The sequence below is a fragment of the Odontesthes bonariensis genome, chromosome 23, assembly GCF_027942865.1.
Source record: "Odontesthes bonariensis isolate fOdoBon6 chromosome 23, fOdoBon6.hap1, whole genome shotgun sequence".
Lineage (NCBI taxonomy): Eukaryota > Metazoa > Chordata > Actinopteri > Atheriniformes > Atherinopsidae > Odontesthes > Odontesthes bonariensis.
This window is the reverse complement of record NC_134528.1, coordinates 24582294-24606959: the sequence shown is the minus strand read 5'-3', so window position 1 is coordinate 24606959 and position 24666 is coordinate 24582294. Positions and strand designations below refer to the sequence as shown.

At 39.9% G+C, this 24666-nt stretch overlaps 1 protein-coding gene across 2 annotated transcripts in view; it reads left to right on the top strand.

The window, feature by feature from the left end:
• The window catches only part of slc39a11 (solute carrier family 39, member 11), a 192926-nt gene that overhangs the window by 2151 nt on the left and 166109 nt on the right, over positions 1-24666 (top strand). For both annotated transcript variants that reach the window (XM_075457533.1, XM_075457532.1), the window contains exon 3: positions 4158-4196. In XM_075457533.1, coding sequence (XP_075313648.1) covers positions 4158-4196 — 39 coding nt within the window. The remainder of the gene's footprint in view (positions 1-4157; positions 4197-24666) is intronic.

Sequence of the window (24666 nt, the reverse complement as noted above, 5' to 3'; positions counted from 1 at the left end):
TTTGTCTACGTAAAAAAAAAAAAAGATGATTAGCTGCATTTTGTACCAGTTGCAGGCAATGAAAAAGATGACCGATCTAAGGAATTACAATAAGCTGGCCGAGTTTAAATAAGAGTATGAGTAACTGTCTTCCAAATCTTTGAGGGAGAGAAAGAAGTACCTGTTGGACTTAACCTTGGCTAAAAGTTTTATCTGGCAGTATTTGTCAGTAAGACAGTTACGGGAGAGAAAATATGAATGCTTAGTGTTGCATGTTGGTACATCAGTGTCACCACTTGTCATGTCAGCCTCCTCTGCAGATGGAGCTGTAGAGACGGGTCTTTAATGTACTTTTGAGAGACAAGCTCTCTCTCCCCTAATAATTAATGCATTATGCTGTTGGTGTACTTTCCAACTTTTTCTTGATTTAAAAAAAAAAAAAGCTGTGTTTGAGATGTGTAAATTTTCTGACAGACGTTTTGCCCTGCAGAGAGTGGTAGGCCTACATACAGCACACGGTGTTCCTTGTAATACCTCAGCTGATTAGATTGTATGAGACGTTCCTGTCATGAAGGGTCTTTGCCTTTTTAATATTGAGGTCACCTGCTGATTCCTTGTATAAGCCTCATAAAATATTTGTTTCTGCACTGCCGTAGGAAGTTAGAGTAAATCATCTCTACGAGTAATGGAGGGAAAAGTAACGTCCCTGCCCTCCCAACTGAAACCCAGGTCACCGTCCTCCCACATCGTGGAGTTGATCGAGTAGATGAGAGAGCTGGTCACAGCTGGTACAAAACTTGCCCCATGGCCCTTTCCCCAGCCTGCATCCCTTTATCTTCTGAAATCTCACCGTGAACCTTCACAACCTGCATTAAATCTGAGAAAACAGGTTTACAGAAACCTCGCCCATCCCTTAGTGAAACTGGAGTTCATAAGAAAGAGGGCGAACTTACTAAATATCCGTAGACACACAAATTACACACCGCTCTATTCTTCTTTTTTTTTTTTTAAATTAATATGCTGCCTTGGCTATGAGTGTGGAGCTGTTGTTTCTGACCTTAAAGGATAAGACCGTTTTTTTTGACATTGGGCCCTTGATTTCACATTATAACATGATGTTCTACTCACCCCTGCTTGTTGTTGGTCATTTGGAGCTGTTCCGAAGATATTCGCGAGGCGTCTGGCTGCTCTCTTGAGATATTCGGCCATGAAACGGTTTCCTATGGGCAAGCTTATACAGGCACAAACTATGCTGTTTATAATTTATTAATTACTGTACACTAGCACTGATAACGTGGAGGTGCGTCGCTTACTTAAAAAAATCCGGGTTACTAATTTTGAATTTTAGCCGAATGAATAAATAGGCAGCAGGTCTGTGGGCTGTCTGTGGTAGTAGCACGACGATGACGTCAGTAACACCCACTTTACGACAAAAAAATCAAAATTACAATAAACCGGATTTTTTTAAGTAAGCGACGCACCTCCACGTTATCAGTGCTAATGTACAGTAATTAATAAATTATAAACAGCATAGTTTGTGCCTGTATAAGCTTGCCCATAGGAAACCGTTTCATGGCCGAATATCTCAAGAGAGCAGCCAGACGCCTCTCGAATATCTTCGGAACAGCTCCGAATGTTCAACAACAAGCAGGGGTGAGTAGAACATCATGTTATAATGTGAAATCAAGGGCCCAATGTCAAAAAACCGGTCTTATCCTTTAACATCCATGTTGACAATTCCCGGGACAAACCAACCAAAAGTTATTTTGTGTTCTTGATAACTATGGATCGATTCAGCACGTTTCTGAGCCAACACACAAAAAAGGCCCCACTCTGGATTCGGTTATCTCCAAGGGCATAGACATCTCTAAGGTCGTGGTGACTTATGTTGCTCATTTCTGTGTGTTCTTTGAGGGTTATATCCGTGGACACATAAATGATTCAGAAGAAATCCTTTTGAATTGGCATATTACTGAAAAGAACAATTAATTATTTATCAAGGCTCTCTCTTCCACAGCCTCCCGCTCAATGGCTTCGCTCAATGGGGCTGTATAAGTTCTCATTTCTAAAATAACAAAGGTTATTTATGCCACCGCACCAATTAAAGCAATGGTGATTTCTGGTAAGAAAAGGCAAAACACTGCCTCAGTCAGAATGGAAAAAGGAGAATGACGCAGGGATGATTTTTCGGTGATGGAAACTTAAATTTCAGATACACCGTGAGATCTACAAAGACTTCGCATTTATTGAGGAAATGCAAGACGGTCCTTCTTTGCTGACATCATCGACAAGAACAACAACGATTCGCACACCTTTGCTAATGTTGACAGAATAACAAATCCTTCCGTGCCAGTAGCCTCTGAATTTCAGTCTACCTGCAATGCCTTTTCACAGTCAAAATCTTGGTCGAATTAAAACCTTACCTTTTTAGTTCAAATCAGAAAAAACACGCAACACACAGTGAATGTTTTGGTGTCTTCCGGTCGGGATTCCGTCCACACCGCAGCACTGAGACCACTCTTGTTAAAGTAATGAACAACATCCAATTAAACATGACAATAGCATCGTATTAGTTTTTCGTAGTTTTACTGGATCTCTCTTGGATTCGATCCAGTCGACCACAACATATTTCTCCCCACGTTTGATAACTTTCTGCCACAGCGCTAAACTGGTTTAAATTTTCCTTAAACTACAGAGACTACTTTGTGTTTATAGGTAATGATGTATCTGAATGGGCCTTTAATTTATTAATTTAATTAGCTAATTCTGATTATGCAAAGCAACAACGTATGTGACCACACTTATGCAGATGACGCACAAATCTACTACACCATATTGCCTGGGGATAAGAATCCTTGACACAAATAAAAACAGGATGATTGAGAATTTCCTTCAATTGAGTGAAAACAAAACAGAGGTAATTGTCTTTTGGTGCCAAATCTTTTAGATTGTGTCTATCCACAAACCAAGTCAGAAATCTGGGTGTTATTCTGGACTCAGACCCGAACTTAGACTGACGCATCAAGTCAGTTATGAAGGTGTCATTAAAGGATTAATGTGTCAAAGTGCTTTAGAAAAGCTGCTTCATGCATTTATCCTCAGCAGACTTGATTACTACAACAGTGCATTTACTGGTCTGCCACAAAGATCGATCAGACTAGAGCTGATTCAGAACGCTGCTGCTCGAGTCCTCACAGAGACCGGAAAAGTGGCTCACGTCACTCCAGTTCGAAATCCTCTCCACTGGCTTTTTGTCCGCCAAAGAGTTGATTCTAAAATACTGCTGTTGGTTTGTAAAGCACGTTGACAGGGTATGCACCTTCAAAAACCTCCCAGGTTTTTGGGAACGGGTTTGCTTTGTGTTCCCAGAGTTAAAACGAAACATGGAGAAGCCGCTTTCAGTTTTTATGCGCCATAAATGCGAAACAAGCTCACAGACAACTGCAGGTTTGCGTCTACTATCTAAAGTGGCATTTTGCACAGGAACCAAACTATTTAGAATCGTGGTTTACAAAATCCTTATGAAGGTTAACAGCCATTTATGAGAAACAAATAAATTTACATGTGTGAAAAATGTTAGTTCTCTGTCGACGTAGCCACAGGGCCAACGTCGTGCAACCGAAAATGGTTGCACAATGTAATGTAATCTTACGGGCTGACAGTCTATCAGTGGTGGAAAACAAAGTGGGAAGTGTGACATTTTGTGCGGGTGAATGCAGGCGATCATGCAGAAATGATTGTGATTATCCAAGTTACACGATTAACTGATGACAGGCCTGTATTCCAATAACCTGTCCTCGCTTTGCCACCGTGTGGCCTAATGAGGTGAAAAAAGTGAATCGAGCCTTTGAGAAGTTTCAAATTTGACTCTGAAAAGTCAGCTCTTTATCCCTGAGCAATTAACAAGTCCCTGTATGAAACAAGCATGAAAAGACAGCGTTTGATATTTGTTTTTCAATGTCACTGACCTTTCCTCCAGTGAGCATTCTTGAGATTGTGTTTCAGTTCTTTGCTTTGCTACGAAGTTGCACATTTTTTACAGTATTACCTCTGGCAGTTTTGCCACTTAAGTCAACAAAATAGGGGTTAACGGAATGTCTGCTCATATACTGTTAGGGTTTGAGGATATTGATTCAACTGACCGGCACATGTTCTGTTTTCTTGTCTGCCCTTTTCAGAAGCGCATCTTGGATGGAAGTTTGGGCTTTGCAGCTGGGGTGAGTTTGATTTCTTCTGAACTGAGCAGTACACTCACACATTCGGTGCAGGTGGGAGGTTGCTGCAATATGATGGTATTCTTAATGTTTCATTGCAGACTCAGATAAAGTGTGACAGTTAAAGATGCCGCATTATTTCGTTTAATTTGAGATAAGTGTTCCCCCGAAGAAGGAATCTGTCTTATCGCGTAATAAGAGGTATTGTGCTGCAATTGGAAAGGCATCCTGCAAAACCCCTCCATCTGGCTTTTATGTCTTTGATTTCCTGCAGGGGATGAGCGATAGTTTTCAAGTGTCTCAAAGCAGGAATCTAAAGTTGTAATCTAAACTGGCACAGAAGCCTGAGGTTAAAGAACGATGATTAAAAAGATCAGGGAAGAAAATTAGAATAACTTAATAAACTTTTTAAACCCAAAAAAGAGATCTTGTACACGCTAAACTCCGGGGATTTAGAAGAGTTGCATAGCTGCTTCAACTTAGTGAAAGTTGATGGAGGAGAGAAGCGATTGGACCTCAGAAGTTTACACCCACCAAACCCAAAAACATTAAACCTGGCTTTTCTGTCTAGTCACCAACTGGCACTGTCACACAAAGAGATCAGAAAATTTACTATTAAAACATTAACGATGTCATTATTGTAGGTGAGGCTTGTTCTGGCTATGCTTTGGGCTTATCGACTCTTAAACAATCGCTCCCACTAAAAAGTGAACAAAACAGTCCTGGATCAACAATGTCAGCACAGGTTTTTAACCATTTGGACCACATTTACGTTATTCAGTTTGCCTGTGTGTGTGTGTCTTGTTTGTAATACACATGAATTCTATGCATCAAGATTAGTGTCTTTTACTTCCTCATCAAAAACGTTGATTCACAATCAGTGTTTATCGACATTCAGCCACTTGTGTGTGTGTGTGTGTGGGGGTGGGGGTGGGGGGGGGGGGTGGGGGGGTGGGGGGGTGGGGGCGCAGCGGCAGCGGCACTGTAACACCATTCAAAGGATATCTGTTGGAACAGGGAAACACAAGTTAATGACCACAATAATATCACATAAACACAAAGAGAGTAAAGTGAGGAAAGGTGTGACAGATGAGGCCCCCCAGCAGTCTAGGCCTATAGCAGCTTAACTATGGGATGTTTCAGGATTACCTGAGCCATCCCTATTCAAGGTAAACACAAGAAACTTGTGCTAACGAAGAAATAAATAAATAAATAAATAAATAAATTAATAAATAAAGGAGCAGACTCAGTGAGTAATTCCCTATACTCCCTATATAGATCTGCTCCTCACACCACAACAACCATCTTTTTACAGCCACAAGCTACCTCAGCCTCTCACCAACTGCACACCAGTCACAGCGGGGTGGGGATGCAAACCCTGGTTCGGGTAGGGGGAGAAATAAAAGAGGTAAGATCAGCGGGAATTGGATTCAAACCCTGGTTCGGGTAGGGGGTAATGAAAGTATAGAAGGTGCCAGAGGTGGAGGCAGGACAAGACACACTAGCAGATTCAGCAGACAAACTCACCTAAACAGTCCTATAATCACTAAAAATACCAGCAAAAACAAAGCCATACAACTCACTCTCACCAACTGCACACCAGTCACAGCGGGGTGGGGATGCAAACCCTGGTTCGGGTAGGGGGAGAAATAAAAGAGGTAAGATAGGCGGGAATGGGATTCAAACCCTGGTTCGGAGCAGACACACTATCAGATTCAACAGACCTAACTATAAGCTTTATAAAAAAGGAAAGTTTTAAGCCTGGTCTTAAAAGTGGAAAGGGTGTCTGCTTCCCGGACATTTACTGGCAGCTTATTCCACAATAGAGGGGCCTGATAACTGAAGGCTCTGCCTCCCATTCTACTTTTAGAAACTCTGGGAACCTCAAGTAAACCTGCAGTTTGGGAAAGAAGTGCTCTGTTAGGAAAATATCTTACAATGAAATCTTTAAGATATGATGGAGCTCAGTCATTAAGAGCTTTATATGTAAGGAGAAGAATCTTAAATTCTATTCTGAATTTAACAGGGAGCCAATGAAGAGAAGCTAAAACTGGAGAAATATGATCTCTCCTGTTAGGTCTCATCAGAACTCTGGCTGCAGCATTTTGGATCAACTGAAGGCTTTTCAGAGAATATGTGGGACAGCCCAATAATAAAGAATTACAGTAATCCAATCTTGAAGTAACAAATACATGGACTAGTTTTTCTGCATCACTCTGAGACAAGATGTTCCTGATTTTAACAATATTACGAAGATGAAAGAAGGCAGTCCTAGAAACCTGTTTTATATGCGAGTCAAATGATAAGTTCTGGTCAAAAATAACTCCAAGGTTCCTCACTGTAGAACTAGAAGCCAAGGAAATACCATCTAGAGTAACTATATAGCTAGACAATTCCTCCCTGAAACGCTCAGGTCCAAAGATAACAACTTCAGTTTTGTCTGAATTTAGAAGCAGACAGTTCTGAGTCATCCAGGTCTTTATGTCTTTAAGACATGCTTGTAGTCTGACCAACCTATTGGGTTCATCTGGTTTTAGAGATAAGTACAGCTGAGTATCATCAGCATAGCAATGGAAATTTATGCCATGCTGTCTGATAATGTTACCTAATGGAAGCATGTATAAAGTGAAAAGAATCGGTCCAAGCACAGAACCCTGGGGAACTCCATGACTTACTCTGGTGTGTGAGGAAGATTCTTCATTTACAAGAACAAACTGAAATCTATCAGATAAATATGACTTAAACCAGCCTAATGCAGTTCCTTTAATCCCAATAAGATGTTCAAGTCTGTGTAATAAGATACTGTGATCGACCGTATCAAATGCAGCACTGAGATCCAACAGGACAAGCACAGACAGAAGTCCACTATCAGAGGCTAAGAGGAGATCATTAGTAACTTTCAGCAGTGCAGTTTCTGTGCTATGATGCACTCTGAATCCTGACTGAAACTCTTCAAACAGATTATTTCTGTGTAAGTGATCACAAAGCTGAGCTGCAACTATTTTTTCAAGAACTTTAGACATAAAAGGAAGATTGGATATAGGTCTATAATGAGCCAACACCTCTGAATCAAGAGTAGGTTTTTTAAGTAAAGGTTTAATTACAGCAACCTTAAAAGACTGAGGTACATATCCTGTCAACAAAGACAGATTGATCAAATCCAATATGGAAGTGTCAATTAATGGGAAAACCTCCTTGAACAGTCTGGTTGGGATTGGGTCTAAAACACAAGTTGATGGTTTAGAAGAGACTACTACTGTCGTTAGTTTAGAGAGATCAACTGGGCAGAAGCCGTCTAAATACAAATCAGATTCTAAAGATACTTCTAAAGCTGCTGTACTTGATAATACATCAGTGATAATAGTGGGAAGGACTCCATCACTCTTCTCTCTGATAGAAACAATTTTATTAATAAAGAAGCTCATGAAATCATCACTGCTGAGAGTTAAAGGAATAACTGGCTCAGCAGAACTCGGACTCTTAGTCAGACTGGCTACAGTGCTGAAAAGAAACCTGGGATTATTCTTATTCTCTTCTATCAATGATGAATAATAAGCAGTTCTAGCTTTACGAAGGGCTTTCTTATACGTTATTAAACTATCTTTCCAGACTAACTGAGACTCTTCTAAATTAGAGGAACGCCACTGTCTCTCCAGCTTTCTTGCAGTCTGCTTTAAAGCACGCAGCTGTGAATTATACCAAGGAGCCAACCTCTTCTGACTGATTACCTGTCCCCTTTTGTGTATTAAAAGACGTATTATGAGCCAAATTAAACATTTACATAATGGCTGAGGATTTCGACTTTAAATTTGCAGAACACCACCAACAGTTTCAGAAAAGCGAGATCAGACAGTATGTATGTTTCAACATGGAGGGATTGAAATCACCAGTTTTGATTAGCTTTTTGTCGCAGGCATTGTACAGTACAGCTATTTAAGCGTGTGTTGTAAGGAACTGATAAAATGAGAAGCTAGCGCCAGCAGCTAGCTCCTGGAACTGGACCCAACTTCGTTAGCAAGTGGACTCAAATCTGGGTCACCCAGTTGCTTCTAATGATCTAACTTCTCCTCATAGTTTGTGCTAGCTTCTCATTTAATGTGCGCCAGAGATGTAGGCAGGACCAGATGAGTGTATTCCCCATTAGCTGAATGAGGAAAATGGGGTAGAATCATACTCAGTTCACTTCAATACTTTATTAATTCATGTAGGGTAAATTGCATTGCCGCAGTATAAATTATTGTTAGATATTCTGTTGTTATAGATGATAACAAAAGAAAAATCAACATAGCAAAGAGAGGTGTTGTTGAAATCTTCAGAGATAGCCATGAATGGATTGAGGTGTTGTTTTTGCACCTCTCAGCTGATAAGAGCATGCACAGCCGTTACACAGGGGAACTTTTTCAGTCGACAGCATGGGCAGGAACCCACAGCCATCAGCTCAACACCTGGGTTCCAGAGATGCCCCCCCAGCAACATGTTTAGGATTACATCATCAACTGCCAACAAGTCCTGTAATGCCTCCTCCTTCTCTCCGTGTCCTCTTGTCTGTTATGTGAGGTGTTCCTGCAGCCATGTGTCAGTAAAAAGTAATATTCCTGACATTCCTGCTCCATTCTTGTCAGGACTCTTTGCTCGTCCATTATGTCTGGTGGTTATACCAAAGTGCTACTTTTTAGGCTTTTAGAGGTCTTTTTCACCCCCATTTTTTATTTCCGTAAAAACTTCAAAATGCGCAATTTCTGGGGAACACAGATGAGTTTATAGGGGATCGATAACTGCCAGAGTGGTGAAGTTTTGAGTAGACCAGAAATACAAAAGTTTTGGTTATAAGGGGTTAATGTTCGACGCAGCGAGCGCCGCATGGCATCGTTTATTCATGCTCGCCGTACTTACTGTCACTAAATGAATATATTTACACTTAACATTTCAGAGTTTCTGTAACATGGTTTACACATTTTAAAATAAAAGGCGATGCAGTTTATGATTCTGAATCAAGCTTTAGAAATAATTACCATACACTCTGGATCTGCTACTCTGTATTATATAAATCTTGGTCCTGAACATGTTGATAATTACAGACGGACATAATTGAGGCTGGAAAACTTAATGCCAAATAACAAGAGCCCACGCTTCTTTGGGAAAAAAAAAAAAAAGCTGGCAGGCAAGATCTAATCTCAGCTCTCACCTTCATTATCTCTATTTTGGTCTTAACAGCTAATCAATTGCATCCCCAGCATTGCTGTTGCTTTTCGACATTCTTGTGAACAAAAAAGAGCTCTGACATTCCTGCCAAACTTATGCTCAATTGCTTTCCAATTTTGTGAGTTGCACGTCTTTCTGAAATGTATTTTTCATTAGTTTATCCACTCAGCACGGCTGTTGTGAATTATTGATGGAAACTGGCAGAGCCTCTCTAACTTTATAGCCTTGTGTTGGCGCGATTTGCTTTCCAGTCATTTATGTAGAACAAATCAAACTCAGATGTTTAACGCTCCTCACAAATTGTAGCATGTGTATGTTTTTTTTTTTTTCCCCTGATCATCTTGTGAACGGTTTCAGGTTTCACAACAGAATTTGCGGGCGGCACGGTGGTGTGGTGGTAAGCACCGTCGCCTCAACGCCTAGGGGGTTTCAACTCCTGGTTGGGGCCTTTCTGTGTGGAGTTTGCATGTTGTCCCCATGTATGCGTGGGTTCTCTCTGGGTACTCCGGCTTCCTCCCACCGTCCAAAAACATGCATGTTTTAGGTTAATTGGTGTCTCTAAAATTTCTCTAAAAAGTTTGTGAGCGTGTGTGTGGTTGTTGTCTCGTTTGTCTCTGTGTGGCCCTGTGATGCGACCTGTCCAGGGTGTACCCCGCCTCTCGCCCAATGACCGCTGGGATAGTATTTTTTTTAAATAAAATTCAGAAATGGAAATCGGAGCATGGGTTTTTAAAGTGTGCCAACATTTGAAAAATGGTACTTATAGAGGATATATGGATGGAGAGAGCCTAATTACTAGCCTGACTACGTCATACTCACGATTCTAGTCAGAATGTGAGTCTGATACCGCTCAATAGAGATTTGGGTATGGGGCGTGTTTCAACCGAACCAGGAGAAAAAATGCCTCTTCGCTCAATTGGATAGACCTACAACCAATCAGAGCAACGTAGTATGTGACGTAGATTAAGCAACACACACTTGTTGTAGGAAGGACGGCAAAAACATCTTTTCCATCGATAAAAGCCTTTATCGCGTTCCTCTGTTCGTCTTTCAAAATGAATGCAATGTGGAGATCCTGTAGAACAGACTCGATGGCAGAATCTACACACCCTAGCTCTCCAGCGGCAGCCATGTTCAGCTCTTTAGTGACGTAGTCGATAATGTCCCTGTTGATCATCTGTCCATCATCGTATAAAGCCCGCCCTGGCAATCTGATTGGTCCGACCAATTCTTGGTCGGGCATAATGATTTCCCAACTGAGCAGAGCCAGACCGAACTTCCCGACCAAATCTTTTATGGGCGGGGCTAAGTTCGGCTGGCACCCAGGCTACCTAATTACTGCCACTGGAAACTATCAACTCTCATTTTGTCAATTTTTGTTGGATTGAACAAATCCAATCATTCAGCCATATTGTTAAAGGAATGGTTCGGCGTAAAATGATAATTTGAGCATCACATGGTCATGCCACATAATTTATATGGGTGATGAGCCTTTCTCCGAAAGACCGTGTGGTCCGATGAACTTCTCTGTGCCTCGGTTTGCTTGACGAGGCCTTTGTTATGACACAGCTGAAGTATGTAGCGCTTTTGAGCTTGTTTATCGCGGAAAAACAACCAATTTCTTATATTTTCCAAATTGGCCCCGTACAGTTGCATTGGCTGCGTTTCTAACAAAACACTTCAAAATAGCCAACTTTGGAATACCGCGGTCTTTCGGAGAAAGGCTCATCACCCATATAAATTATGTGGCATGACCATGTGATGCTCAAATTATCATTTTACGCTGAACCATTCCTTTAAGGGTGTTGAGTGGAGATGGGGAAAACAAAAATGGAGCGAAATCAGTTTGCTCCTTATGCTACTTTCAAAGATTGACATCCTTTCCAGCAAGAGATTGCTTTTTGACTGCAGATGGAGAGTTAAAGAAGGCCAGACGGGCGGTTGTCACTTAAAAGACGGGAGACAGATGTAGTGGGAGGGAGTGTAACATGGTCACTTCATCAGCCCCGGATAATAAACCGCAGCAAAAGAAACACCTGTTGTCACTTTGAGCAATTTTCCCTGCTATTTTACTCTGCAACTTTCTTCTCACTGGTGCAGAATGGCTATTTGTTTGTTTCTGTGATGGACTGGCGATGTGTCGAGGCCTCTCGCAAAGTGGAAGCTGGTATAGATTCCAGCCCCCCATTGCCCTGTGATTATTGTGATTATATTTCATAGAAAGTACTATAATGACACTAACGCAACCCCAAATCAGAAAAAAAAATGGGACGGTATAGAAAATTAAAACTGAGCACTTGATCTTTAAATTGTTTTCTGTTCATATGTAGTTTTTGTTTTTTTGTCTCTGTGCTGCTACGAATGCCAGATAAAGTTGGGACAGTAAAGCTTTTTTACCACTCTGTAATGTTGCCATTCCTTCTCAGCACTCAGAGGATGTTCTGCCATTGTGGATAGAAAGGTATGAGTGGTAAAAAGAGTTACCATGTATCATTATTCCTGGAAACACGTCTTAAGTTGTGCAACAGTTGTGTTTTTCATTTCAAAATTCTTCACACATTCTCTGTGGGAGACAGGTCTGTACTGCCGACACAGTACGTTCCCTGCTGTTCCTCAGCCATACCTTTGCAACGTGTGCTGAATGTAGTTTTAAAATGCCATGTTTAAAACTGTATGAGCATCCCCTGTTAAATGTGCTATCTTGAAGGCGGCATATGTTGAAATCTAAAATTTGAACAACCTTTTCTGTTCAGTAAAGCTTTAAGTGACGGTTATGAATATAACTTCGTACTGAAGCGCATATCGCAGGTTTCCTGCTTTAATCTCTTGCCCATGTGGTTAAATCAGAGATAGATTATGGTTCTTGAGGCAGTTCTGTTTGAAGGATTGGAGATCAGGAATGTGGAGCTTGGGATTACGCCCTTGCCTCTTTTGCACTTTAATAATTTCATGACATTATGCACTGTTTCATTCTTTCTTTGAGGACAAGTGTTTTTAAATTTTTTTAACATTTTCACACACATTTGTTAACAAACTGGAGATCCTCTGCCATTCTTTGGTACTCAAAGACTCAGCTTCTCGTGGTCACTGGTATTCTAACAAATTGGAATTTGTTACCGGGGGGACGGGCGTTCTGGTAGGTGTGTGCACAGAGACCACAAAATGTGACTGGCATCATTTGTCAAATCTGTAACTAAAACAAGGCAATGCATCCATCTCGTCTGCACTTGGCTCTGTAAAGAGCTGATAACAATAAAATCTTTCTATTAGTGCACTGTTTTGTGCACCTCTATCAACTATAACAGTAGTTTTTGTTGCCACTAAAGAGGAGAATAAGTATATGAAGACACAGTTGTTTATCGGTACGTTGTAAAGGAATTGAATCATAAATGCCTTTTCAAGCCTCTTTCCAAGTTTCCAATGACATTTCCGTTTATGTTTCAGTCACCACTTCCTTGAAAATCGTGAAAACTATTACCTCCATGAAAAAGATGATAATAAATAATGGACAAAGAACTGTAGCTGTTTGCACAAAGACACGTTATCCTTACGAGCTAGATTGAAGAATTTTAACTTACGCACACACTTTCAATACTTGCCTTTGTCTCAGCTTGAAAGCCGTGTTGAAGGCCTTAAATGCAAAAATGGTGAAAGAGTATGCGAACAAATTAAATGGATTTGACAAGACAAAACGTGATTCATCTTGAATTCTTACAGCCTGCAAAACCAAAGGATGGGATCGGCTTGAATCCTCTCAGCCGGGCTCTGCTCAGTGAAGGTCTGCATGTGTCATACTTTGTACATCTTGTGATTCAGATGCCATCATGTTCCCATGCTTTACAGCTGATGTTCCCCCAACTCACACGTCCAACACATGCGACAGACACACACACAGATTTGGGTACAGATGGACATGCACGCACAAACTCACAGAATCCAGCCTTTGTCATTTCAGACTATCACGTCATGCTGTTTCAGAGCTCAGCATCTCTCAGCTGTGATCGTCGGCGAAGGATCACAACAACTTACGCTTCTTTGATTAGATTATGTAACTCTTTCTTTATCCGGCTGCACTTCTGTTGTCATTTCGAGCTAATGACGCACTTCATTCTTGGATAGTAGCGTTAAGAGAAAGCAGTTGCAGCCGGTGACGTTAATGGACATCGTTGGAGCCCAATCCTTTGTCTCTTTAAGTCAGCAACCACAACAGTTTAAATAAACGTCCTTTTTCTCTTCAAGGCTCATTTGATACCAAACACATCGTGGCAAGTACAACTGACTGTCTTTTTGCTGCGTTCATAGATTCGTGATTTTCATTGGCTATGAGATTTCACTGCTGTGTAAGAACGTCACACCACCTGCTGCATTGGAACACGCTGTTGCCAGTGAACAAAATACAAGCAGTCTTAACATTTCCTTAAAGAAGTATTGGCTGGAATTTTTTGGAGACATGGTACCGTAGGGTGTTCTGTGGCCTGTGGGTTGGAAGAAAAAGAAACAGTACACTGTATTTTGTTAGTTGAAGACAGTTTTTTTTTTTTTATTTCTTATAAGGGCCAGAAATACAACAATATATAGCAAAGGATACAGACTCCATCTTTAGAAAAAAAAAAAAAAAATTTTCTTCGCACTTTGCTCCTACTTAACAAGTCTCTCAGAGGTGTAAGAAAAAAAACTCATTTTCTATTTATTTTTCTATAGAATTTAGCACTTGCAACATAAAAATTTCAGAAAATCAATTATTTACTATTTAATTTAAAATGAGATCATATTAGGTTGCTGAAAGTGTGGGATGTGTCACAACAGTGTGTTTAATCCACGTCAGAGCTCTTGCATATTCAAAGATCTTTCCATGAAATGTGGTTTAAAAACAAATTTTGGCTTCTCAGCCATTATCATAAATAGATGTTTGGTGTGGGCATAAAATGAGGACACAATCTAAATGAATTAATTTCACTGCCTAAACTTACGTAATTCGTTATATATGCATGATTTCCGGCGTCGAAGCTAGATGCCCCGAATGCACATGACTGATGTGCCAGGATTATGAGAATAGAAACGGCGTCACCCAAACTCACATGGATTATCTTTTGATACATAGAAATTCATTGTCATACCAGCTAAGCTGGACAGGCCAAAGCACACCAAGCTGACGATTGTCTCTCAGGAAAAACCATGCCTGCTGCCTCTATTGAAAGTGCATCGGATATCGGTGGAGTAACACAATTTTCTGCTGCTCAGCTCGTTGTGCATTTCTTGTTACTCCATGTATGCCAACAGCTTAGGCAAAGGTTCTCAGAGTGGGAGGCGGGCCTCCCCATGGGGCCTGCAAACAGTTTCAGGGGAGGCTCTGAATGGAAGTGTAGAAATATTTCATTAGTTATCTTATTTATTAAAGGGAGAACACATTGAATAATTCAATTAAATTTTTATTTATATAGCGCCAAATACAAATGTCATCAAGGCACTTAGAAAAGTCCAATTCAAGCTAATTAGAAGTCAAACCTGACCTGTGAATAACAATGTTTGACGTGTTCAACAAGTTAGACTTATACGTTTGACAGTCATTTGGCTATTGTAGCAATGTGAGTTAATGATTTAATGTAACCATTAGCCTGTTTAGTGTTTTTTGCTTAAAGTTGGTTCATCAATTTAATGATTTGAAGGCTGCAGGTCCTTATTTCACATTTCTCTTACTGAATGTTGCTAACGACAGTAGAAGAGGAGAGACTGAAAACCTCTTGAGTTGATCTCTTTCGACTCCTTAAAGTATGAAACCATCCTCTTATTAAAAGGAAAAAAGTGGGATAGGAGTTAGTCGTTTACCATCTGCATAGCGCATTAGATGTCACGGCTCAGACAGACGACCAGTGGACCACAATTGCGTCACACAAGAAGGTTTATTAACTTCAGGGGAAAGGGAAGATGGGAGTGAGTTGAGGAGAAAGTCTCAGGGGCTCCAGGGGTTACCGGGGTATTGGTGGTCCGTCCAAGGTGCCGAATGTGTGTCCCCCCCAGTGGCAGTGATGCGTCCTATGGAGCTGGTGGTGGATGGTCCGGAAGTCCGGGGGGGGAACACAGACAACAGGGCAGATGAAAAGGCAGAAGTGCATTTCAAGGAGAATCCGAAATCGTAGTTGCAAAGGCAGAAGGCTGGTCAGAATTACCGGGGCAGAAGAGTAGTCAGCAGTTGTCAAGGCAGAAGGCAGGTCTGGTTTTTCAGGGCAGAAGAGTTGTCAGGAATCAGGCGGGTCCGAGATCACAGAACAGGAGTCAGAGAGAGTTACAAGCAACCTGGTTCTGGGTGTGAGCTTTGCAGACGATCTGACAAGATGTGGCTGAAAAACAGGGCTTTAAATACAGAGCATGATGAGCTGGAATGAGGTGCAGCTGGCAGGTTAACGAGAGTGGAGCAGAGCAGAGCAGGGACAGGTGGAGGTAATCAACAGAGGTTGTTACCAGGCAGATAGAGAGAGCCCATGACATTAGATCATTTATTTACATGAGAGAGGCTCTGTGTGGGTGTGTGCACAAAAGTTGGTCGAACTAAAGAAACTTTTTTGCATCTTAGAATAATTTGTTTTTACTTGAGCAGCAATTTGAATTCTTGTTAAAAGAATGCTTATCATTCTCTTATAAAGACAAATGAAGTGGTACACGTGTAAACTATGTTCTTTGTTAATCTATTCTTAACAACTATATTAGGTTGGGTTATCATAAAGTAATCATATTTACAGTTAATGTCAAATTTATTCGTACAGCACATTTCATGTACAAAACAATTCAAAGTGCTTTACAAAAAATAAAAGCATCGCAGCGGGAGTGGAAGAAGCAATGGAAATGCTTAAAAGAATATAAAAAGAAGAAAATAAAATAATTAAAGTTAAATTAAAATGATTAAAAACAAGCAACAGTTTAGATAAGTTCAAAGATTCCGTGCAGATTTCATGCAGATTTCATGCAAAGACACGGGAGAAAAGAAATGTTTTTAACCTTGATTTAAAAATGTCTTCATTTGGTGAAAGTTTAATCTCCACAGGCAGTTTGTTCCACTTGTTTGCGGCATAACAGCTAAATGCTGCTTCTCCATGTTTAGTCTGGACTCTGGACTGGACCAGCTGACCTGAGTCCTTGGATCTAAGAGCTCTGCTAGGTTTATATTCTCTGAACATATCACAGATGTATTTTGGGCCTTAACCGTTCTGGGATTTGTAAACCATCAGCAGGCTTTTAAAATCTATTCTGTGACTGACTGGAAGCCAGAGTAAAGATTTAAAAACTGCTGTGATATGTTCACGAAGTAAATAAAGGAGGTGACACATTGTCCTTCTTCTATCCTTCAACGACGGACGGTGTTCCTTTGAAATTTTGATTCACACCAACAGTACAGTTGTATTTTTCGGATATCTACAAATGTTTTTGAAATTTTAGCAAGTTGTAGAGATCTGTGGAACTGCACGTCGTGTCCTTGGGAACACATCCGCAGGAGACCCTCGGAAGGTGTAGCAAATATTCTTAATGCCTTCAATTAGTAGACATTTTATCTTTTTGTGGACTGATAAACACACAGAAATGTTTGGAAAAGTTTTTAGGCCAGACTATGTTCAGCTCTTACTGTGAATATTTACTCTACATGTTCAAAAAAAGTACCACTGTTTTTATTTTTCAGATTTTGTTTGTTTTATATTTTGACTTAGTCAAAGTCAAGCCCACATTTTCAGATAAATAAATGTAGAAACTGTGGGAATACCCTCGGGCTCATAGGCTACTTCATGGAACTTTAAGTATTTAATATAGAATCTTGTGAAAATAGATGGTCACATAAAGTTGTTTGAAAAAGAAAGTATACACTCTCTGAATTCTAAATTTTTAATGCTTAAGGACAAACTAAAAAAATCACCCGGACCTTATAAAATACAACAAAATGCTGAAGCATGTTAAATGTTAAAGTTTATGACAAAAGAATCAGAAAAATACGGGCCGTCATGAGAATTCCTATTGTCTCTAAAAATTAACACGGCAGCACAGCTAAGGTTTGCAAAGTTGCAAATGAACAAACCACAAGACTTTTGGAATAATGTCTTTTGGACATAGCGCCTGATTGAGCAAACAGCGTATTTATAAAGCTATAAAATTAGCTTTACCTGGCCTCATGATGTTAGGGGGAAGCGTAGTGTCTCCGCTTCAAGTGCACAGATCTGGTGGACCACCCGTCCAACAACATCCGACAGGCCTGATAAATATTTAATAACACCAAGACAATGCCAAACATAGAACTGTGCGAGACTCTTCAGCCACCCTTCATTTCTTTATATTTTGCTTCCAGTCCTGATTAACAGTTCTTCAGGCTTTTTAAAGGAGTTTTTCACTCATTTCTATTCCAGACGTTTTCCCTAACAATTTTCAGAAGGATGTTCGTTTTGGTTTGTTTGTTTGGATCATCCTGACAGAGAACGGAACAGAAGGCAGCCAACATCCAAAGAAGAGCTTTGGGATGTCCTTCAAGAAGCCTGGAGAACTGTTCCTGAAGACTATTGAAATGAGATGTTGCTCAAGACTTTTGTGCACTACAGTATAGACTTAGTGATTCATCTGAATGCTCAAACACTGCTGCTGCTTGTTTTCAAATGAGCGGTTGTTGACAGCTCCATCTTCTCTATGCACTAACAATAAAAATTTGTTATTTGAACTAGAGACATTTCATATCCAGACTAAATCAATTCACACATGCGAATAAAGTAAATAAACATGAAACTCTCTTGCAGATAATGTCAGCGCAAACTACTGCATGCACAATCTGAATGGAAAAAGGCAATGAAACTTCTGAAAGCACGCAGCCAAGAGGAAACATTACATGCTTCCCCCTAAAAAGGAAAGGGAGGACTGAAACCTTTATAACAGTTCTCATCGAGGTCAACATTTACTGGCGTCTCCTAACATTTGTATGGTGCTATTTAATCTTCGACAGGTTGTCCTTTTAGATATCGGGTCACTCTTTACAGTCATGGACAGTTTGTTCTGGAGAGACTTAAACATGTCCCTGTTACTCTCATCCTCTGGTCATCAAAATTTACAACAATACTCTGTCCTTGTTTGATCATATATGTACAAAACTGACTCAACTAATAACTGTAATAAGCAATCTTTTTTCACTTTTGACATGTTGCCATATGTGCCAAATTCATATCACCACAAAAAAGAAAACAGCAGGTGAAAGAGTTCTTTCAGCCAGAAACCAAATAATTCCTTTCACAGCTCAGCTCAGTTAACTTTGGTTGCCAGTGAAAATACAGTTAAAAACGTTTGTTTGACCCATCGATGTACCCGATCTGAGGGCGACTGCTGAATGTGGTGTCTTGTGAGCACTCATGTGCTGACCTTGTGTTTGATTGCGCACTAAACTACCACTGATTGCCAACATTGAGTTTTTTTTTTTTTTTTTTTTAATGTAATTCATGTGCTGAAACACAGTGAGGAGATTTTTCACGGTGCAAAGCGTTGTGGAGCTTTAGGATTTACCAGAAAAGAACATTCTTCGTAATGACACCATGTGGGTTTTCTGAGGGTGTTATAGTTCCCAGACGTACGTCCATTACGCCCACATGCATTTGTTTGCATTTGGGCATAAATTGAACTGCCACGCTGCTGCCTCATGGATGAATGAGAATGGCCATCCTGACTCGTAGACATTACTTATCAGGTATTCTCAGCATGAGTGGAAAGTAGTTTTTTCTAAAGATGTGGACACACTGAATATAAATGCTTAGGTGTGTTGCAACTAAAATGATGAATTAGTCAAAATGACAATGAATAACTGCGTGACACTGAGTTGTTTCTGTTTTGAAATTGGCTAATTGGAAGTGTGGAAACATGGCTGACTCCCCATTGATGCAGTAACAGACCTAGAAATGCACTGACTGCAGTTTTCTCGTCGCTTTCTGATTTCCATATTTTGTCAAAGGTCTGGTTGGCCAACTAAGAATGCTCGTCAGCCAGTTCTGAACTTTTTGTAATTTTCTATTTGGATTATTTGTTTAAACGGAAGATTGTTAAAAAAGTGTTTAAAGAAAAACGACGACCATAAACAACTTTTACCTTTTCTCCAGAACTCAAGGTGCGTTTTTACGAGCTAAAGAAAAACAAAAAGAACATTTTATTTCTTAGTGCTGTGCACATAGTGCGATAACCATTTACTGACAAAATAAAGAAGAACAAAAAAAGAAAATTGGGGGGTGGAGAGGGTCACCTAATTAGCAGTCAGAAGTCAGAGTCAAATTGCAAATAATTCGATCAATCTGTTCAATCCATAGACAGTGCATGATTGATATTTTTCAGTCCACATAAAATTTTCATCCATCATAGCTGATAGTTTTCTGGTGCCGTTGTAGTAATATTATGTTCTTGTGTCACAGGTCAAGTGCCGTTAGCATCCAAATATGAACAATTTAAATTTGGCTCTGCTGAACTGAGTAGTGGGTGGAATGGCAAACCAAAGCTACTTACCATATATTGGACAACGCAACAGAGGAAAGCAAAGCTCAGCTGTGAGTGAGTGAGACATAAATGCATAGGCTGACATCTGGGCCCGTCGGATATTATGAATATAAGACGAGATGCATGCTGTTTTTACTTTGTAATAACTAACACGAGGAACCGCAAAATAGCCATTTTTATTTGTTTTCCCCATGGCTTAAGCTCTGGAAACCTTAAGGAAAATAGCTAGTATGACAAGTAAACCAAGAATTGTGGAGGTTCTGTCAAGATTAACCTCCGACCCTGAGACAGAGAAGAGAATCATCAAGTCTGTGTCAGCTTTCATAGCAAAGGATCTGCGGACTTTAGGACCGGAAGTCAGTCATAGAAAACGTAGAGTTCCACCATTTGTTGAAGATAAAGATAAAGTCCAGATAAAGACTCCCATCAGGGTTCGGTCCAGGTACAACGGCTTTCTTCCATAGTCCAAAAACATATGGAGTGTCCTCGGGCAAGACATTGAGCCCCACATTTCCTCTGATGCATTCATTGGTGAGTGTGTGTATGATACAGAAAAAAGAATTGCGGAGCCTGTAGCACGTGGGTCCGAAGTCTATGCAAACTACCGATAGAAGATCTTGATTTCACATACTGCAGCTGCTGTGTGCTTGGCTGTATGTTGTGGAGTATCAGTTGCAGGGTCAGCTTCAAGGCTTGGACTGTATCGTGACATTCATAAATCCCTAAGGTAAAATCTTAAGTAATATCCAAAACATATGCTCCCTTTCTATTAAACTGACATCGAGGTATTTAAATACAGTAATCTATTGCTGAGCTGGGAAGGAGGGTTCTTGCCAGTGGTGATGCAGGACACCATCTTTGGGAATATTTGTGTTAAAATTCATTTATGCAGATGAGCTAGCTAACATGGAAAAAGCTGTGTGCGTTATTTATTTCAAGACAGCTTGAAGAAACTGGAAATGACATCAGCTTGTTGTTGTTGTTCAGTGTGGCATGCAAATCCCTCTGGTCACAGCGACCCTGCAAAACATGACAAAAGTCTCTTTGTAGCACAATTACTGGGTTTGATTAAGCCAATAATGATTCGGTATAATGCCAACTTTGAATTTGAAGCTTATTTTCAGTCGACCGATAAGTTTCATTGGCAGAAAATGACAAACGTGATAAAAGATTTTTGTATTGGAAATGCTAATGATACATATGACAGCATAGCAGTGTAGCTTTACTAACAGTGCAAGTGATTTTTAGTGACCTTATTTTGACTTGGTCATCGCAAACACCTTCATTTTTTGTTTTATCACACATTCTGTTGTGGATTTGCTGCTGTGTTTGGGATCATTGGACTGTTGATGACCCAATTTTAGCCAAGCTTCAACTGTCAAACATATGGCCTAAAATTTTAATCTAGAATACTTTGGTATACAGAGGAGTTCATGGTCATCAAAATGACTGCCACCCAGGTCTTCTGGCCCAAATCATCAGCTCTCCACCACCGTGCTTGACAGTTGGTATGAGGTGTTTTGTGCTGATATGCGTTGTTTGGTTCTCACTAAACATGGTGCAGTGTGTTGCCAAGCATGATAAGCTCTGTGCATTTTACAGCATACTTGTGCACATCTTCAGCTTTACAAAAACAGGAATTAGACCACTTGCTGAATGTTAAAGATCAAATTAGTATTCAAAGATGGACATTGTCTGAATATAGTGTAATGTAGCTTCTGCAGACTGCTGTGTGGGCTGTTAGATGGGTTTTTCTCTTCCTATCTCCATCGTTTCAAGCTCCTTGTTAATTTTTACTATCTTCCTTCACTGATGCACCCCTGGATAGGCTCTTTCAATGCTTTAATTCTTCCTTCGGCTCTCTGAATGCCAGCAAGATTGCACAACTTGAGATAAGAATATGTGAAAATGTGTAAATATTCAAATGGTCACGGGAACGACAAATGTTTAAAATTTATTTGGACCTTTTAGCCACTCTCCTAGCAAAGTTCTAAGGAGGTCAGGGTTTCACAGTCTGGCATATATTCAGGCAACGATGCCATAAATGTTAAATGTTTTGTGCCAAAATACATTTATTCATGTCCCAGAGACGCAGTCAGGACCCCGATGAGAAAATCAGGCCAAATAACAACTTTGTTCCAATAAACTGCATTTTACTCCAGTTTCTTTCATTTATTTTGGGTAATTTATCCTAAATTTAGACAACACTTGCATTTCAAAATTACACGTTATGCTTCGAAAGGTCATGGGAACATTTTTGCAATATCCACTGCCTAAACAGATGTGTCAGTGTTTTCCGGAGACTCCTTGAAGCATCATGTGTAGGTATGCCTTTCTAATTCTCAGTCAAATGAAAAGTATTACTGCTGCGTGATGCTTGGCAGCCGCATGCTTTGAATGCAAATGTATTTCATCAATTCGTTCTTTTATTTGACCATGCCAGGAAGAGACATTTTGAGATTCCATTGCTATATTCCACTGAGTCTATATGATAACACAGAAAACGTGCCGTCTCACTGGCATTACAATTGTACATAGAATGTGTTCCACTTTGAGCTTGAGATGATGCTGGCAGACAGATGGTCTCAGACAGATCTTCTTTGAACATATATATATTCCGCATTCATGTATTCTGGAAGAGTTCCTTCTTCTCTCTAAATTCTAGTAGTTTTCTTCATTGATCTGTGAAAAATCTACTGTGGGCTTTGATGATTGGCTTCACAGTGCTGTGGAATACAAAGTCAAGCTTCATCTGCGGCAGGCTTCTCAACATGCAGAGTGAAAGCCACTTTCTGTTTGGCCAGGCTCTCGATGTGATCTTGTACTTTTCTATTTGATCTTACCTCAAAAGCCAAACAGGCAATTGAGTCTCACATTTTATTTGACTTTTCTTCGTTTTTACGTTTTTGAAGGACACGCAGGGGGAAAATATGACGCTGGTTGGAATATTCATGTTTTCCATGATACAGGGCTTGGTAGACGCTAATCTGTGTAGCTTCTTATTGTTTTATTCATCGCTCATTTCCGGGTACGTTGTTTATGCTCCTGTCTACATAATATAAATGAAATGTAAACATTTCAGGTGCAGCGAAAAATGACTGTCGAAGGGTGTCTAATGAGGCTTGTACTGTTTCTGCACAAAAAGCGGAATTTTCTTTAAAGATAGAAGAAACTTTGAACCGCTCTTTCTCAGAATTAACAGCAGCTAAACACTGATGTTGAAACAGTAAAAGGCCTGCTTTTACAGTGTGAGCTCAGCACACAAATAAGTGATTAGAGATATGATGAAATTAGAGTTCTGAATCAATTTGAACATTATCCAGGTTGTAATAAACAGATACAATCATGTAAAAGGTCATTATAGCTACTTAATGCACACTGACTAAAATAAGAGCCAACAAATTCTTTTCTTCGACTGTAGGTGGAAGCGCGCAGTTTTCATCAGATCACTATCGTGCGGTAGTTGTAATGGCTCAAGCTGCGTTAATGGCTCATGCACATTAGTTTGGACCAGTTAGCGATCTATATTTGCTGCTGCAGGCAAGTTTTATTTGTGACGGTAGTCAATAACGACAGCTCCTAAAGAGATGATTTTAAAAGAGAGTATTTCTTCATTTAAAGAAAGCAAATAGCGACTCGAGGCTTTTTTTCAATTGAAAATATACTTTAGCTCTTTTCCCCACAGGCCTCGACAAGAACTGATTACATTTATTCGATTCTATTTGATTAAACAGAGCATCAATTTGGTTAAGGGAGAAATTTCCACACAATTATATGCTTTGCTTTCAGCATGAAGTAATTCAGTTTAGTCCTAATATGTATAGATTGGGTCCACCAGAATTGTGTTACTGATATCGGTCTTGTTTAGTGAATGAAAACGGATCAAATTGAAACCAGAGTAATGTTAACCCCACAAAACCTGTGGTTGCTCGTTAAACACAAGTAAAACTTGTTCAACCCACGAAAAGATAAAAAATGAATCCGAATTAAATTTGTTCACCTCATGGAAACATTAATTCGATAAAACAGAAGTAATTACTTAACGGTGAAAGAAAAAAAATATTTTTTATCGCTTGGCAAACCTTTTTGGAGTGCAGATACCACTTAGAAAAACTGTAAAAAACTTGTAAAAAAACTCAAACCACTTTTTGTTGCCAGGCTTTGTCAGGAAAAGCCAAAATCCCAATTTATAGCAGCTAAAATTAAAGCTAAGAGAGCACACAGAGCCAGCAACCTCCTCTTTCTGCCACTGGCATTAGCCATGAAATAAGTAAAACCATTACCTGGAAAATCCTGGAATTGCTGGCTCACCAGCAGTTTTTCGGCAGTCAGGGATAGAGGATTTCACAATTTGACACATCCACGCATTTTAAGTTGAAGGGTCGCGAGGGAAAAAAAGAAAGCTGTTGAGTTATGTTAGGCCAGTTATTTTGAGATGTTTGGAAATGGAAAAAGGATCAACTCCAGATATGGAAGATATAATATAACTCCTTTTCAGCTGAATTTCATCTGTATCAATACTTCAATTCGGTAAGCTGGAAGACTATTTTTAGACTTCCAGTGACGGCGGAGAGGGAACTCGAACACAGTGCAGGGTCACAAAGTATAAAAGTTGTTTGATTTGGTAAGAAACCACTGTTGTATTTTCAGTTTAAAAAAAAAAAAAAAAAGTGATTTTTTTATGCTCTCTGTTATTATTATGAAACAAATTGCTTGGTCAAATCTTTAGAGAGAGAGAGAAAAAAGGAATCAGTTAATGAAAAGATTAGATGATTAT